This window comes from Meles meles, chromosome 10, assembly GCF_922984935.1.
Source record: "Meles meles chromosome 10, mMelMel3.1 paternal haplotype, whole genome shotgun sequence".
NCBI classification, from domain to species: Eukaryota; Metazoa; Chordata; class Mammalia; order Carnivora; family Mustelidae; genus Meles; species Meles meles.
Genome location: NC_060075.1, coordinates 32,377,025 through 32,393,253, shown reverse-complemented (window position 1 = coordinate 32,393,253; position 16,229 = coordinate 32,377,025). Strand labels below are relative to the sequence as shown.

The 16,229-nt window shown below is 37.2% G+C and overlaps 1 protein-coding gene and 1 long non-coding RNA gene across 8 annotated transcripts in view; one reads left to right on the top strand and one right to left on the bottom strand.

Moving 5' to 3' along the window:
- LOC123951335 overlaps positions 1-8,421 on the bottom strand; it is a 44,388-nt gene extending 35,967 nt beyond the window's left edge. For 3 of the 7 annotated variants that reach the window (XR_006820451.1, XR_006820452.1, XR_006820448.1), the window contains exons 1-2: positions 8,225-8,395; positions 5,900-5,980 (exon numbers count right to left, since the gene is read on the bottom strand). This is a non-coding gene — a long non-coding RNA (uncharacterized LOC123951335). Of the gene's footprint in view, positions 1-5,731; positions 5,791-5,899; positions 5,981-8,224 lie in introns of all 7 variants that reach the window. The other 4 variants (XR_006820449.1, XR_006820453.1, XR_006820454.1 and 1 more) reach the window with 3 other exon arrangements.
- Positions 8,422-8,541: 120 nt separating this feature from the next.
- Positions 8,542-15,749, top strand: LSM8 (LSM8 homolog, U6 small nuclear RNA associated). The gene is made up of 4 exons (XM_046020868.1): positions 8,542-8,671; positions 9,848-9,888; positions 12,639-12,766; positions 15,492-15,749. The coding sequence occupies exons 1-4, from the start codon at positions 8,641-8,643 to the stop codon at positions 15,580-15,582; spliced, it is 291 nt and encodes a 96-aa protein (XP_045876824.1). The 5' UTR covers positions 8,542-8,640; the 3' UTR covers positions 15,583-15,749.
- Positions 15,750-16,229: the final 480 nt, after the last annotated feature.

Sequence of the window (16,229 nt, the reverse complement as noted above, 5' to 3'; positions counted from 1 at the left end):
AAGCAAGAGAATACACATTCTTCTCTAGTGCACATCGAACATTCTCCAGAATAGATCACATCCTGGGTCACAAATCAGGTCTCAACTGGTACCAAAAGACTGGGATCATTCCCTGCATATTTTTGGACCACAGTGCTTTGAAACTAGAATGCAAGTCACAAGAGGAAAGTTGGAAAGAACTCAAAAAATGGAGGCTAAAGAGCATCCTATTAAAGAATGAATGGGTCAACCAGGAAATTGAAGAAGAATTTTAAAAATTTATGGAAACAAAAGAAAATGAAAACATAACTGTTCAAAATCTTTGGGACACAGCAAAGGTAGGCCTAAGAGGAAAGTATATAGCAATACAAACCTTTCTCAAGAAAAAAGAAAGGTCTCAAATTTTACAACTAACCCTACACCTACAGGAGCTGGAGAAAGAACAGCTAAACCCAGCAGGAGAAGAGGAAAAATAAAAATCAGAGCAGAAATCGATGAAATCAAAAGAACAGTAGAAGAGATCAACGAAACTAGGAGCTGGTTCTTTGGAAGAATTAGTAAGATTGAAAAACCCCTGTCCAGACTTACCAAAAAGAAAAGAAAAGGACCCAAATTAATAAAATCATGAATGAAAGAAAAAAGATCACACCAACACCAAAGAAATACAGACAATCATAAGAACATATTATGAGCAACTATATACCAGTTAATTAAACAATCTGGAAGAAATGGATGCATTTCTAGAGACATATAAACTACCAAAACTGAACCAGGAAGAAATAGAAAACCTGAACAGACCCACAACCAGTAAGGATATTAAAGCAGTCATCAAAAATCCCACAAACAAGAGCCCAGGGCCAGATTACTTCCCAGGGGAACTCTACCAAACATTTAAGTAATTAATACCTACTCTCCTGAAACTTTTCCAAAAAATAGTACTGGAAGGAAAACTTCCAAACTCATTTTATGAGGCCAGCATTACCTTGATCCCCAAACCAGACAAAGACCCCATCAAAAAGGAGAATTACAGACCAATATATCCCTGATGAACATGGATGCAAAAATTCTCACCAAAATACGAGCCAACAGGATCTAGCAGTACATTAAAAGGATTATTCACCACAACCAAGTGGGATTGATTTCTGGGCTGCAAGGTTAGTTCAACATCACTAATCAATCAGTGTGATATAATACATTAGTAAAAGAAAGAACAAGAAACATTTGATACTCTCAACAGATGCAGGGAAAGCATTTGATAAAGTACAGCATCCTTTCTTGACCAAAACTCTTCACAGTGTAGGGATACAGGATACATACCTCAATAACATCAAAGCCATCTATAAAAATCCACAGCAAATATCATTCTCAATGGGGAAAAACTGAGAGCTTTTATCCTAAGGTCAGGAACATGGCAGGGATGTCCACTATTACCACTGCTATTCAACATAGTACTAGAAGTCCTAGCCTTGGCAACCAGACAACACAAAGAAATAAGGAAGTCAAACTCTCACTATTTCCAGATGATATGATACTTTATGTGGAAAACCCAAAAGACTCCAAACCCAAACTGCTAGAACTCATACAGGAATTTAGTAATGTGTCAGGATATAAAACCAATGCACAGAAATCAGTTGCATTTCTATACACCAACAACAAGGCATAAGAAAGAGAAATTAAGGAGTCGATCCCATTTACAACTGTACCCAAAACCATAAGACACCTAGGAATAAATCTAACTAAAGGGGAAAAGAATCTGTACTCAGAAAACTATAGAATACTCATAAAAGAAATTGAGGAAGACACAAAGAAATGGAAAAATGTTCCATGCTCATGGATTGGAAGGACAAATACTGTGAAAATGTCTATGCTACCTAGAGCAATCTACACATTTAATGCAATCCCTATCAAATGACCATCAACTTTTTTCAAAGAAATGGAACAAATAATCCTAAAATTTATATGGAACCAGAAAACACCTCGAATAGCCAGAGGAATGTTGACAGCGACAACCACTGCTGGCAGCATCACAATTCCAGACTTCAAGCTCTATTACAAACCTGAAATCTTCAAGACAGTATGGTACTGGCACAAAAACAGACACATAGATCAATGGAACAGAATAGAGAGCCCAGAAATGGACCCTTAAATCTATGGTCAACTAATCTTTGACAAAGCAGGAAAGAATGTCCGATGGAAAAAAGACACTCTCTTTAACAAATGGTGTTGGGAAAACTGGACAACACCATGCAGAAGAATGAAACTGGACCATTTCCGTACACCACACACAAAAATAGACTCAAAATGGATGAAAGACCTCAATGTAAGACAGGATTCCATCAAAATCCTTCAGGAGAACACTGGTAGCAACCTCTTTGACCTCAGCCACGGCAACTTCTTCCTAGAAACATTGCCAAAGACAAGGGCCAAAATGAACTATTGGGACTTCATCAAGATAAAAAGCTTTTGCACAGCAAACCAAACAGTCAACAAAACCAAAAGGTAACCCACAGAATGGGAGAAGACATTTCCAAATGACATAACAGATAAAGGGCTAGTACTCAAAGTCTATAAAACTCAACATCCAAAAAACAAATAATCCAATCAAGAAATGGGCAGAAGACATGAACAGACACTTCTGCAAAGAAGACATCCAAATGGCCAATAGACACATGAAAAAGTGCTCAAAATCACTTGGCCTCATGGAAATACAAATCAAAACCTCAATGAGATACCACCTCATACAGTCAGAATGGCTAAAATTAATAAGTCAGGAAACAAGAGATGTTGGTGAGGATGCGGAGAAAGAGGAATCCGCCTACACTGTTGGTGGGAGTGCAAGCTGGTGCAGCCAGCCTGGAAAACAGTATGGAGGTTTCAAAAGTTGAAAATAGAGCTACCCTATGACCCACCAATTGCACCCCAAAGATTCACCCCAAAGATACAAATGTACTGATCCGAAGGGGCATCTACACCCCAATGTTTATAGCAGCAATATCAACAGTCAAATTAAGGAAAGAGCCTAGATATCCATCAACAGATGAATGGATAAAGAAGATGTTGTATATATACATATATATACACACACATACACATACATACACACATACATGCAATGGAATATTATGCAGCAATCAAAAAATGAAATCTTACCATTGCAATGATATGGGTGGAATTAGGGGGTATTATGCTAAGTGAAATAAGTCAATCAGAGAAAGACAATTATCATATGATCTCATCGATATGTGGAATTTGAGAAATGAGACAGAGGGCCATAGGGAAGGGAGGGAAAAATGAAACAAGATGAATCAAGATAGGGAGACAAAACATAAGAGACTCTTAATCTCACAAAACAAACTGAGAGTTGCTGGCCTGGAAGGGGGTGGGAGGCATGGGGTTGGCTGGGTGATGGACACTGGGGAGGGTATGTACTATGGTGAGCACTGTGAACTGTGTAAGACTGATGAATAACAGACCTGTACCCCTGAAACAAATAATACATTATATGCTAATAGAAGGAAAGAAAAAAGAGAAATGCCATCAGGTTTGACAATTACAAAATCCTAACTGAATTTCCTAGAGAATGCTTGCATGCTAACAAAGGGTTAAGGAACAAATGGATGGTGAAGAAGCTGAGATTAGCATAATAACGAAATAAAACTTTTTTCCAGGGCATTTTTATAGGTTTTACTACCATAAGGAATTCATTTTCTTTTCTAAGTGCAATTTTTTAATATTAAAAAAAAAAGACATACATGAAGTAAATAGTAATTGGGTTGAAGAAACCCATGTGTTACTTAATTCCACTGTGGAGGATATTCTGGGGAGTTTAGAAATTAGAAGGACTTTGTACCACAGAGAAAGATGGTCATGAAAAATAGTTCATAGTTGGCTATATAAGTGCTCCGAAATAAAATATGCTCAAGATCTCTAAGATATAGTACAGCCGATTTTCCAAATGAATTCCTTAGTCAAAATCCAGGATGATAACAAATTAAGACATTGACTATCTCCATTAGTTTCTATTGCTGATATAACAATTACCACAAACTTAATGGCTGAAACAACAAAACCATTATCTCACAGTTCTATAGAGTCAGAAGTCTGGTATGGAGTAGACTGGACTAAAATCAAGGTGTTGGCAGAATTTGTTCCTTTCTGGAGGCTCTGAAGGAGGATCCATTTCCTTCCCACTAGGTCTAGAAGCAGATTTTAGTTTCTAGCCTTTGTGGGATGAAGGTCCCTGTTTTCTTGCTGGCTGTTAACTAAGAGCTGTTCCTAGCTAAAGACGACCACATTCCTTGGATCATGGCCCCCTTTCTCCCAACTTCAAAACCATGAACAGTGAACTAGTTCTTCTCACATTCATCTCTTAGAGCCACTCCTCTGTCTCATTCTTTCACTTTTAAGGACTCAAGTGCACAGAGTGGGCCCATCTGGATAGGTCAGGATATCCACCCCATCTCAAGGTCCTCAACCTTAATCACATCTGAAGACTCTTGTCATATAAGGTAACATTATATCACAGGTTCCAGAGATTAGGATGGGGACATCTTTTGGTTGGGTTGGGGATCACTTTGCCTAACACAATATCCTATGTGCTTTTCTTAGACTTCCGAGTGGTACTGATATCTCAAAAATGCAGACAGCCTTTGAAACATACTCTTGGTTATAACTCCCTTCTGATCTTTAAAAAAGTCTACATACAAAGGCAGGAATGAGTTCGGGTGAAAGATTCTAGCAATTTAAGTCAAAGTAATTTCAGTCTTCAATATTATTTTCCAAATTTGTCATGCCAAAAATCACAATGAAAAGGACAATGTAATTTTACCTGTACTGCAATTCAAGACACTAAACACACTAAGCTTTAGATGTTAGCAAAAATAACAAAATGCAAGTAAATGTGCAGCTTAAAATAATGTTTTTTAACTTGCTTTGTAATAGTATTAACACATAGATGGCAATTGATACAAAAAATATATATATATTGAAAGGCTCAGTTCCAAGTGCTCCATCTGGTTTAGTCCTCCTCTTTACTTGCTTTTTTAAATAAAGTCACCCCACTTTTTATGAATCCTCTTAGGGCACAGTCAAAGCCTTAAGTCCTGCCTGCCCAAAAAACTACCTGGTGTTAAAGACAGGATAAGTCCCAGAAGGAGAGAAGTAAACAGGGGCAGATTAGCCGTATTTAAAGCCCAGATTCTCAGTGGAACAGTAACAGTCTGTTGTGCTACAGCACTGTTTTGTATAATACAAATCAGCTCATGTGATTATTAAATAGTGGGGTAATGTCAGAATAACATGGAAGGCAGGTTGGTTCATATTTAATTTTTCCTAGCACTTTGTCTTGTGCTATCAAGAAACAACAGCTGAATGTATAGTATGCAGTGGACTCCATGATCCCCCCAGGCTGAGGCAAGATTAAGTAATCCACTCAAAGTTACACAGTATCCAAATCTAGACAGGCTAGTTCCTGAGTCAGTGTTCTTAATCATGATTCTACACTTCTTCTCAATTAACAAGTTGGTTATATTTGACTCTTTTTTTCCATCCCTTAACAAATGGAGTTTAAAATGACTATCTTAATACCTTAAAAGACAAAAAAAGAAATATGAAAAACACTTTGTAATATTAACTCATTTAACACTATAAAATGAGTTAATATTTCCACATCAATTATCTTTCTTTATAATTTGGTTTATTGTTTTTCCATATACTAATTATCTCATGTTTATAATTAAAGTTCTGTACTTACTCAGGAATTTCCTTGTAAGGAGAGATCATGATTTATGTCCTTTTGTGCTCTGGAAAACCCTAGAAAGATCTATTCAATATTGCTAACTGGATGACACAATTGGTTGACACTTTTGGAACTCATAGGAATGTAAATCAATAAAAAATAAAAGTAAATGAAAGTTCATACCATATGAAGTTAAAAGTGGTATTTTCCATGGGCCATTCACAGGAAAGTGTAAATTCAGTTTCTCCAGATCCTAGTATGAGTCTGATTTTTCAGGTTAATGAAAGAAAACAGAATACAAAGGGAGATGAGTTATGTCTTGCTTCTCAGGACAATCATTAAGATACTCCTAAGCAGTACATCCAGAGACCCATTTTATATACATTGGTTTCTACCAACAGAAAGAGACAGGGGAGGAGTCAAGATGGCGGAGGAGTAGCAGGCTGATATGACAGCAGGTAGCAGGAGATAAGCTAGAGAGTTTATCAAACCATTCCAAACACCTACAAATCTACTAACAGAAAGTAACGCCCAGGAATGTCACATCTACAGATTCTCCTTTCTCTTTTCTGTTCTTTTCTTGGTAAATCTTGACTGTTGTTCTAGATACAGGCAATTGGATTACTAACAAGGGGAAAGCTCAAGACTGGGTTAGAGATATAAACAACATTCGACTAGTCTTAAATGAACTAAATATGGAAGCAAAATTTACTTTTCTGCTTAAAGTTTAGATTCAGAACTAATGGGATAAAATGAGTGTCTACTCCAGCATTCTTTGGTTGACTCTTTCTAATAGCAATAGGGTATCATTTAAATGAGTAGCACTTTGAGAGGTTTTGACTAAAACTAAAGGTCTCACTGTATGCTTTACTTTTTTAGTTGTCAGATGTTTATATATATCCTTTTCCTCTGCTGGAACTTAATTTACCTTTATGAGGTGTTTAACTCTCTATGTCCATGTATTCCCAAGGTCATCTGGATGTAACTCATTTTTTTGTCTTACTAACTGGACTTTTCTTTATCCATAGGCTTTCTCTCAGCCTCTGTGGTCCTTAGGGACTACAGAAAATACAGCACTGTTAAGACTTGTGGAAAAAATTTTCAAGCCAACGAGATTTTTGATGCTCCATAAACACTAGACATCTGCTATTTATCTCGCATATTAGTTTAACAGCAACTACACAAGGTCATAAACTTGTGATGTATCTATAATAAAATTAGTTCTGTAAGTTCCTATATAATGTTAACAAACATTTTGAGACATAAGCACTCCAAGAGTGAAAAACTGCAGGGACTATTATTCATTTTAAAAACATAGCGCATTACTTTTTAAAAAATTTCTTACTAATGAGACCTCATTTATCATTAATTAGTACTTTTTCTTTTATTTGAATATGTAACATTTGCAAATCACACAGTATCTTCATTTTTTCATTTATGAAAGATACTTTCATTCCCCCCCCCTCAAAATAATCCTTAATTCCTGACTATATGTGGTTTCAAACAGGTAGGAGTATAGGAGTAACTTTCAGTATGTAAAATATCTGTAGGTAATTTTGTGGGTATGCTGTAATGAGAAGAGATGTTTCACTTTTCAGAAGAAAACTACTCATACTGCAAGTTATTTGAAACCCACAATTCTTCAGTTAAGAAATTACAAGCCTAACTAAAACCATAAAGTTTTTTTTTAAATATTTATATATTTATTTGACAGAGAGAGAGAGATCACAAGCAGGTGGAGAGGCAGGCGGGGCGGGGGCGGGGGGGACAGGCTCCCCGCTGAGCAGAGAACCCTATGTGGGGCTCGATCCCAGGACCCTGAGATCATGACCTGAGCCAAAGGCAGAGGCTTTAACCCACTGAGCCACCCAGGTGCCCCCCATAGTTTTTGTAAAAGAATAGCTCTCATTGCTATTTTATATATAGATCCTTTCCTGACTTCAATTGTTAAGTTACAGTAAAATGGGAGTGATGTTTTCTAGTAATATGTGGTAATATCCAAAATAATACCTGTGACAGGACATAAGGAAACAGAGGCCCAGGTAAGTTGCTGTTACTTGTGCAAGGACACTCACATAATTCGTTGGCACAGCCAAGTCTAAAACCCAGTCTAGTACTTATCTGGACGCCTCTTCCTGCATCTGTCCTTCCCCAGGCGCTGCAGCAGACCTGTCTTTTATTTACTCATTTCCTCCTGAGGACCGAGAGACTTTGTGGTGTGGTAAAAGGGAGGCAGTTTTCGGAGCCTCATACATCTTTGTGTTTGTAGTCAGTTTCTTAAAAGAGTAACAACCCCTCCATACTGAAGTACTTTTTGAGGCAAATGCAGAATATGCGAACATGCTTTTTACTGTCGTGCAGAGATGTATACCATATCGTTGCAATGTGCATAACTTTGGGCTGGTCCACTGAGTTTCTAAAAGATGAATTTTCGGCCCGTGTCGCAGAAAACCAAGGATCATACACCACTTCCCTACACCCACATTTCATATGAGAACAGTCCTCTACCTGTGACGAAAGCACCTTGTTTCGTTTTCTCCCGCCTTTCCTACCTTCTCTCAACATTTTCCGCCAGTAACTTCTACCACACTGTCTTTCACTCCACTAGAAAACTCGCTCTCCCACCTTCAGGAATATTCCTCCTTCCTTCCGCCCCCTGCGCGCTTTTGTCACTCCGGGCTGCTGAGATCGCAGACCGGAAAAACAGCGGAAACACTACGCACGCGCACTAACTCGCCGGCGCTTGGCCTCTCAAGTGTGGTTGGCCGGTTTCTCTCCATCTCACTGGCTCGCTACGGCGCTGTAACTCTCGCGATATTTGGTGCCGCCAGTCGGCGGGAGCCGCTGCCGGTTCCTGGCGGGCCTTTCTAGCTGCAGTTGGCGCTAGTGTTCCTGTGTTGTTCAAAGCTGCCGGGTAGAGCATCATGACGTCCGCCTTGGAAAACTACATCAACCGTATCCTCGGGCCGGCTGCCGCGGGCTACAGCCGGGGCCATGGCGAAGCCCGCGTCGGCACTGGAGAGGGCTGGTCCTGGAGAGAGACCGGGGGTCGGGATCGGCGGGCAGTTGGGATGCCCGGCCGCTGCGGGGCCTGGGCTGCATGCGGATGAGGGGCTTCTAAATGAGGGACCCGCCAGTCCCGCTCCCGGGGCTGGACCCCGCCGCTCCTGGGGGCCCAAGGCGCCTTTTAATTTTAACCTAAAACAAAACAAAACAGAACAATGTGATTATTCCGAACTTTTCCCTTTCTCTGTAGAAATCAGCTCTCTGTTTCTCTGAACTACCGTAGGGCCTATACGTTCACGTTTGGGAATAAGATCAACAGTCTTCCTAGCGGCGAGGAGGGTCTTGCAATCCAAGAATTTGTTTTATTCATAAGCTTTGCTTATTGTTCTAAGATACCCAGAACTTTAAAGATGGTGCACAATTTCCCCTTTACCACTTGAAGTCTCAACTTCTTTGTTGATAGAATGAAAATAATGCTTGCGGTTGTAGTTGATACTCGTGAAGAGCAAACAACTTGTAAAACCCCGTGTGGAGTCTTAATGTACCCTATAGAAGTAGTAACCATTTTAAAATCTCAGGACAGAAACACTAGATTGCTCTCATGTATAAATTTGGAACAAAAATGAAATACTAGATGCTTAATTGTGTAAGCATATTGGCACCTTTGACATGGACTATAGCTTCTTTTTTGAATTCCAGAGGCCAGGTCCTGGAAGAAAGTGTCTCAGCACGCTTAAAAGCATTCAGTATTGATGAATTTGGCACTAATTTCAATTTTCCTTTTAGAGATAAAGGAACAGGTCTGGGAAAGTGGTAAATGTCTTGCTCCAAGTTCTATGGGAAGAATTTCCCCAGTGAAAGCACCAGACATCTCTGCTGTTTTGAGACCGGGAAACAACTGATCACATGAAGGGATTTTCTTTTTCTATTTTTCCCCTTTTTGTGTAGTTACTACAAATTTTGAGGAAGTTAGCAACTTAAAGATACGTTGTAAATGTAGTGCTATGTTAAGTAGTTGTGTCATAATTCTGTCACCTTTTTCCTAGTAATTCAAACCATTTCCTCAGGAGATCCCAAGTTTTCATTTTCATTCCCTGAGAATGCTTTCCTTAATTCAGTTATCAGGAACTGTTGCAGTTATAACTTCTGATGGACGAATGATTGTGGTAAGTAATAAGCATATTCATTCTCTCTTTGTAAGCTTATTGGTTGTAAATTTTTACGTAAAACTTCTGATCTCTAATGCCTAGGCCTCACAGTACACCTGCATTGCAGTTTTGTTATTGATTCAGCTCTCTCTTTGATAAATAGCTGCTGATCCATATTTTCTTCACTAATAAAGGTTGGGTGTAATTTACATAGAAAGCTTCTAGGAGCTAGGCTGGATAATAGATTCTGTCCTCAGAGAGCTTCTAGTCTAGTCTTCAGACATCTGCTTGTATTTTATATTTATCTTCCTCTTCAGTTTTTTATTTCCTTCCCCATTCAGTGCTCTGGCATTCACTACGTAAATTACAGTTTTTTTGAAACTTTGTGTATGCCTCTTAGAAACTTCATGATAGATACTATATATGTAGAATAATGAACATTTACGGCTCGAATGGTGTTTATATTCAGTGTCTATAGGTTGTAGGACCTCTGTTTTCTGTAGGACAAATTGTGATGATTGACTCTTTTATTTCATCTCATTTGTCCTTGTATCACAGACCCCCCCCCTTTTAAATCTAGAAAATTCTTGGATTCTCTCCTTGATCTGTTCCTGACCTGAGGAATTTATTTAATGATTTTTGGCTACTTAATTATTTCTTCACTTATAACTCATACATTGCTTGCTCTCAAAAACAATTTTAAAGCTGTTAAACTTTATTTTCTGTGTGTAATTCATATATTTTAATCTCTTGTTTTTCCATCTGCAGTTGTTTTTGTTTCTTTTGCTCTTTAATTTTTGTGATTTTTCTCAGTGGGTCCATAAATGGCTATTATCAGAGTGTTAGACTTAGCCATTTATTTAAATGTGTATCATGTACCAGGGACTTTACATGTATTATATCACTTAATCTTCAGTATAACTCTGGGAAGAATTATCCCTGAATTCGAGGTTAGGAACCAGGCTCAGAAAAAGTGAATCACTTTCCCAGAGTCACTTAGATAATAAGTGGCAGAACCAAACTGGGTTTTAAATTCAACTTGACTCCAAAGCGTTGCCTTGATTCCTTCTTAATCTTTTCTTTTTAGGCACCTTAGTGTATTTTGTCAAATAAGGACAGTTTGAAATATTTTCATCCCATCTTAACACTTCAAGACCTCTATTACTATTAACAGATATTTGCAAATCATTTTTTATTTTGTGAAAATCTCAAACTTAAAATTTTCCTATTTTTAATAGGATTGATAAAAAAACTTTGAGAATTTAATTTTCATAGGAAAGAAAATTATTTTAAAAGAGCATTTTGAGTACTGAAGTTCAGTATTTCTGTATTTTTTTTTTAAAGATTTTATTTATTTATTTGAAAGATGGAGATCACAAGTAGGCAGACAAGCAGGCAGACAGAGAGGAGGAAGCATGCTCCCTGCTGAGCAGAGAGCCCGATGTGGGGCTCGATCCCAGGACCCTGAGATCATGACCTGAGCCGAAGGCAGAGGCTTTAACCCACGGAGCCACCCAGGCGCCCCAGTATTTCTGTATTTTATTGACACATGGCTCAGTTGATAGAATAGTTACGTATAAAATGACGTCAAGAGGCTATGTCTGGGTATGTTAACAACTCTAATTAGTGAATACCCTGTATTTTGTTTCTCTTCCAAATTTTAGGTTATCATTTTCTCATTATTGTACTCTGATTTTACATATTTTGATTTTCAAAACATGAAACAATTTCGTAGTGAGCTTCAGAGAATTAACCAAAACTATTATGTTGATATTTCTGCAGAAACTTAAATAGCATCTGAGCTACTATGTTGTGCTAGACCCATATCTTCCTTTATTCAAAACCAAGGTTCTTCCATAAAATTTTCTCTGAATATTTCCTTCAAGTTCTGGTTCTTAAAATTACCATCATATTTGTATCTACCTTACTGGATTTTGGGAAGATTAAGTAAATACATGTAAGGCCCATAGAACAGTGGCAGATAGTAAGTACTCATTAAGTGTTAGCTGTTACTACCAGTTGAAGTTGGTATATATATATTATGGGACTGATTTGAATCTCTGAAGAATGGTAAATTATATTTTTTATTCCTAATAGTATAATAGTAGTTCAGTGGTCTGGGCCTGAAGCTAGCCTTTTGTGGTTCACCACCTAGCTCTACTACTTTCTACTCATGAAACCTTACTTAACCTCTCTGTGCCTCAATTTTTCTTCTGTGAAGTGGGAGTAAGTAGTATGTACCTCAAAAGATAAAAATTATTTGAGATAATGTGCGCAATGTGATTAACACAGGGCCTAGAACTAGGGTGTAGCGTGAAGTGACTCTGTTACATTCCTGTGGCTATATATATATGCTTTCCCTTTTTATATGTTTATATAGTTCCCCTTAAATTTCATTTGTTTTGGTCTTTGTCCAATGTTATCTCCTGGACTATGTGGGCTTTTATGCTACCTCCTTACACTGGTACATAGGTGTCCTTCATAACTGAACAACTCTTACACACTAGTCAGACAACGGTGATTTTTTCCCCCATCTTAAAGAACCAAGAGGTAAGTTCTGTTTCCCTGGATACTGTTGGTTATAAAGAAGTATTCTATTTTATAATGGACTTATATTTAAAAGAAGTACTTCTAAGATAATTAATTAAAAATAAAAAATAAGTACTCTTTTGGTATACCTGGCAACTAAAATTTTTGTGTCATTGAATTTACATATTCAGGTAAACCACAATATTTGTCTTTTTTTCTCTTGAATGTTTTCTTTACAGGGAACACTGAAAGGGTTTGACCAGACCATTAATTTGATTTTGGATGAAAGCCATGAACGAGTGTTCAGCTCTTCACAGGGAGTAGAACAAGTGGTGCTGGGGTTATATATCGTAAGAGGTGACAATGTGTAAGTAAAATATGTCCATTTTTAAAGGCAGGTTAAGTACACTACAGATGTAGACTGCTTGCTATGTGGGAAAGAGGTTTTTATCTGAGATTGGTCCATATTTCTGATAGTTAAGGGGCCTAGGTAGGGTCCAGAAAGGGCCCTCCCTTATACCGAATACTTCATTAGAGAGGCTTTTTAAAAATGTTCTTCCAAAATACCCCTAATTTTATTTATTTTTTTAAAAGATATTATTTTTATTTATTTGCCAGAGATCACAAGTAGGCAGAGAGACAGGCAGAGAGAAAATGGGGGAAGCAGGCTCCCCACTGAGCAGAGCCTGATGCGGTGCTCGATCCCAGGACCCTGAGATCATGACCTGAGCCGAAAGCAGAGGCTTAACTCACTGAGCCACCCAGGTGCCCCCAAATACCCCTAATTTTAGAGCAACATAAATACATTTCTAGAGTCTAAAGCTAGGGTTTGAAGATGCCTTCAGAATCTTGTGTGAACAATTTTAAATAATTCATGTTTTATACATTTATAAATTCATGTTTTATACATTTATATCATGTTTATTGAATGTACAATAAGTACTTACCCGTTACTAAGTTTTTAGTATAATTGGAACACTGAAGATGTCCCAAGTTTATGCAGTAAAAATCAGTGACCTTGTGACATACTGATATGGCAGTTTGAGAAGACATATTTTTGTGGTAGCAATTTAAGAAAAGTCTGCAACAGTATAGAGTAATACTGTCCAATAGAACTTGTGGTCATGATGGAAATGCGTATCTGCATTGTCTGCTGGTAGGGTACTAGCCACCTGTGGCTATTGAGTGCTTAAAAAGTGGTGTGATTAAGGAATTTAATTTAATTACTTTTAATAGTCCCATGTGGCTAGTGTAGAGCGGCTAGAAGATTGTTGAATCATTTTCTAGGTATAGAATTAAAACGTAGCTGGGAGATCTACTGCACATCTCACATTGCTTTGGAAGACAAATAGGATGTAGAAAGTAAAAGAATATTCATTTTAAATTATTTTAAGAAAGTCACCTTTAGATAGATAAATTATTTGATTTTTAATAAAAATTTGGGGTTTATAAGATATTCTAAAGAGGTGAATTTCAGGTGTGAAGTTATAAAGTGAGCTGTAAAAAAAAAAAAAGGAGGAAGGCAAAGCATTTAGTGAGGACCAGTTCCCCTGACCAGAATAATAGTGATTACTTATATTGGGGTTTTCTGTAATAATTGATTTTAAGAAACTTTCTCCTGGGGCGCCTGGGTGGCTCGTGGGTTAAGTCGCTGCCTTCGGCGCAGGTCATGATCTCAGGGTCCTGGAATCGAGTCCCGCATCGGGCTCTCTGCTCAGCGGGGAGCCTGCTTCCCTCCCTCTCTCTCTGCCTGCCTCTCTGTCTGTCTACTTGTGATCTCTCTCTGTCAGATAAATAAATAAAATCTTAAAAGAAAAAAAAAAAAAAAGAAACTTTCTCCTACTTTGATTTAAAAAAATTAAAAAGCAGACTTTTTTGGACTTCAATTTTAAAAAGTTTAAACCTTGTTATAGATTCGGTGGTATGCTGGAGTGGCTCAGGGAAGCAGATTGTTACATTTTCAGGAATTTTGCAAGCTGGTTGATTGATATTTTGTTGGTGGTAGCTTGAAATTGACCATAGTGGGAGTATTTGCACTATGGATATGAGTAAACAGTGCAGAGCTGCCTCCCCCTTTTCCTTTGGAGGGCCCTTTTTAAAAAACATGTACCAGTTGTCTTCTGTCCTCCCTAAGGATTTTAAATGATACTAAATTTTTTAAGGTGGAATTGAGATCTTTGATTTGTTTTCTATTGAGAAAACATAATATATTTTCTCAGAGTTGGGTACTTCTCATTTATTAGAGAGCTGGAGGCTTTCTATAGTTTAAAGCATACTTGGGAAAATTCTGTATTACAAGTATTCGCATATAGAATTTACTCTTATTAAAGCCAAACTAATTTAAACAACCAGTTCTTTCGGAATAATGTTTTATACATGTTCTGTGGTGAGGTTATAACAGTTTAGGTATCCAGCTGGAGAGCCATGGCTTGGTACCTAGCATGGTATTAATGAAATTAATGTTATAGATATTATGGTAGAATTAAATCAAGGAAAGATTTGCTGGCTTTAACATTAGCCGGTCACATCAAAAAATCATTTGCTATGATATCTGAGTACCCATTGCTACTGTTATCTTTATATGTAAAGGACTGTACTTTTTGGTCTTGGATTTAAATTGAATGAACTGCGAAATCCTGAAAAGGACTAATGGATGTTGTGTTTGCGTGTGTGTATATGGATTTAGTTCATTGAAGTTACTCCAGTAGAGACAAATAGACACATTTATTTGCTTATTTAGTAGTGATTTTGTGATCATCTCCAGCACAGTCCCTGGATTGAGATGTTGAGTTGAAGTCACAGGATTGGAAATTGTGGGGTTTTGTACCATACATATCTGATATGTGTCTTTTTCCTTTAAAGACTCATGATCCAGTCACACTGTATGCAGTTTGTCTTTTAATACTGGCTTCTGTAATAATGTTGCCTTCAGATTATTTCTTGAAGTAATTTGTGACTTAAATGTACAATTCACTGCTTCATGGAGACGATATTTGCTTTTCACCTTAAGTAGTTTTTATCGTGTCCTTTCAGTCTTATTTAGAAATGAGATTGTTTTAACTGATTTTTTTTCTTTCCTTAAATAACTACAGTGCAGTCATTGGAGAAATTGATGAAGAGACAGATTCTGCACTTGACTTGGGGAATATTCGAGCAGAACCTCTAAACTCTGTAGCACACTGAGGAAGAATTACATACATTGGACAACTGTAAATCTTTGTATAGAAGCTGATTATTCTGAGGATGATGTATGGAATTTTTATGAATGTGTAATTGTGGGACTTTTGACACCATATTGATTCACTGTAATATGATATGTAAATTAAAATATTTCTACATTTCCTTGAAAAGCTTTTTTTTTCCCCCTAAATCATGTATAGTAGCTTGGTTTTATTTTTCTCTTAAATAGTACTAAAATCTATTGTTCACTTTGAGAACAGATATTTCATATTTTAATACAGAAAACTAGTTAAAAAGAGAAATTTGTGTCCTATGTAAATCAGGCTTACAAATACCATCAGTAGTGCAGGATACATGTGTTTCCCTATTTTTAAGAAAGTCACAGAAAGGTAAGTCTTGTAATCTGAATTATCCCCATTTATCACACTGCTCTAGTGGTTGGTTGCTCTCTAGCACCTTAGAAGTGTAGGTAAAAATGTGTTTGGTTCAGAAAAGGAAAAATGCTAACAAAGTTGCATATTATCTGAAAAAAAAAAAAAAAAAAAAAAAAAAAAAGGATTCCATAGTTTTTGAAAGCCATCTTGGCTTTTAATCTTAAAAACTGGGGAATTTCTAGCATTAAAGGAGTTTTTTGTTGTTGTTTATAAATG

What these genes read in the sequence shown, in the direction of transcription:
- LSM8 (XM_046020868.1), top strand. Translation starts at nt 8,641, where the DNA reads ATGACGTCCGCCTTGGAAAACTACATCAACC. An exon ending in CTGATGGACGAATGATTGTG is followed by an intron (nt 9,889 to 12,638) that starts GTAAGTAATAAG and finishes TTTTCTTTACAG; the next exon opens with GGAACACTGAAAGGGTTTGA. An exon ending in ATCGTAAGAGGTGACAATGT is followed by an intron (nt 12,767 to 15,491) that starts GTAAGTAAAATA and finishes AAATAACTACAG; the next exon opens with TGCAGTCATTGGAGAAATTG.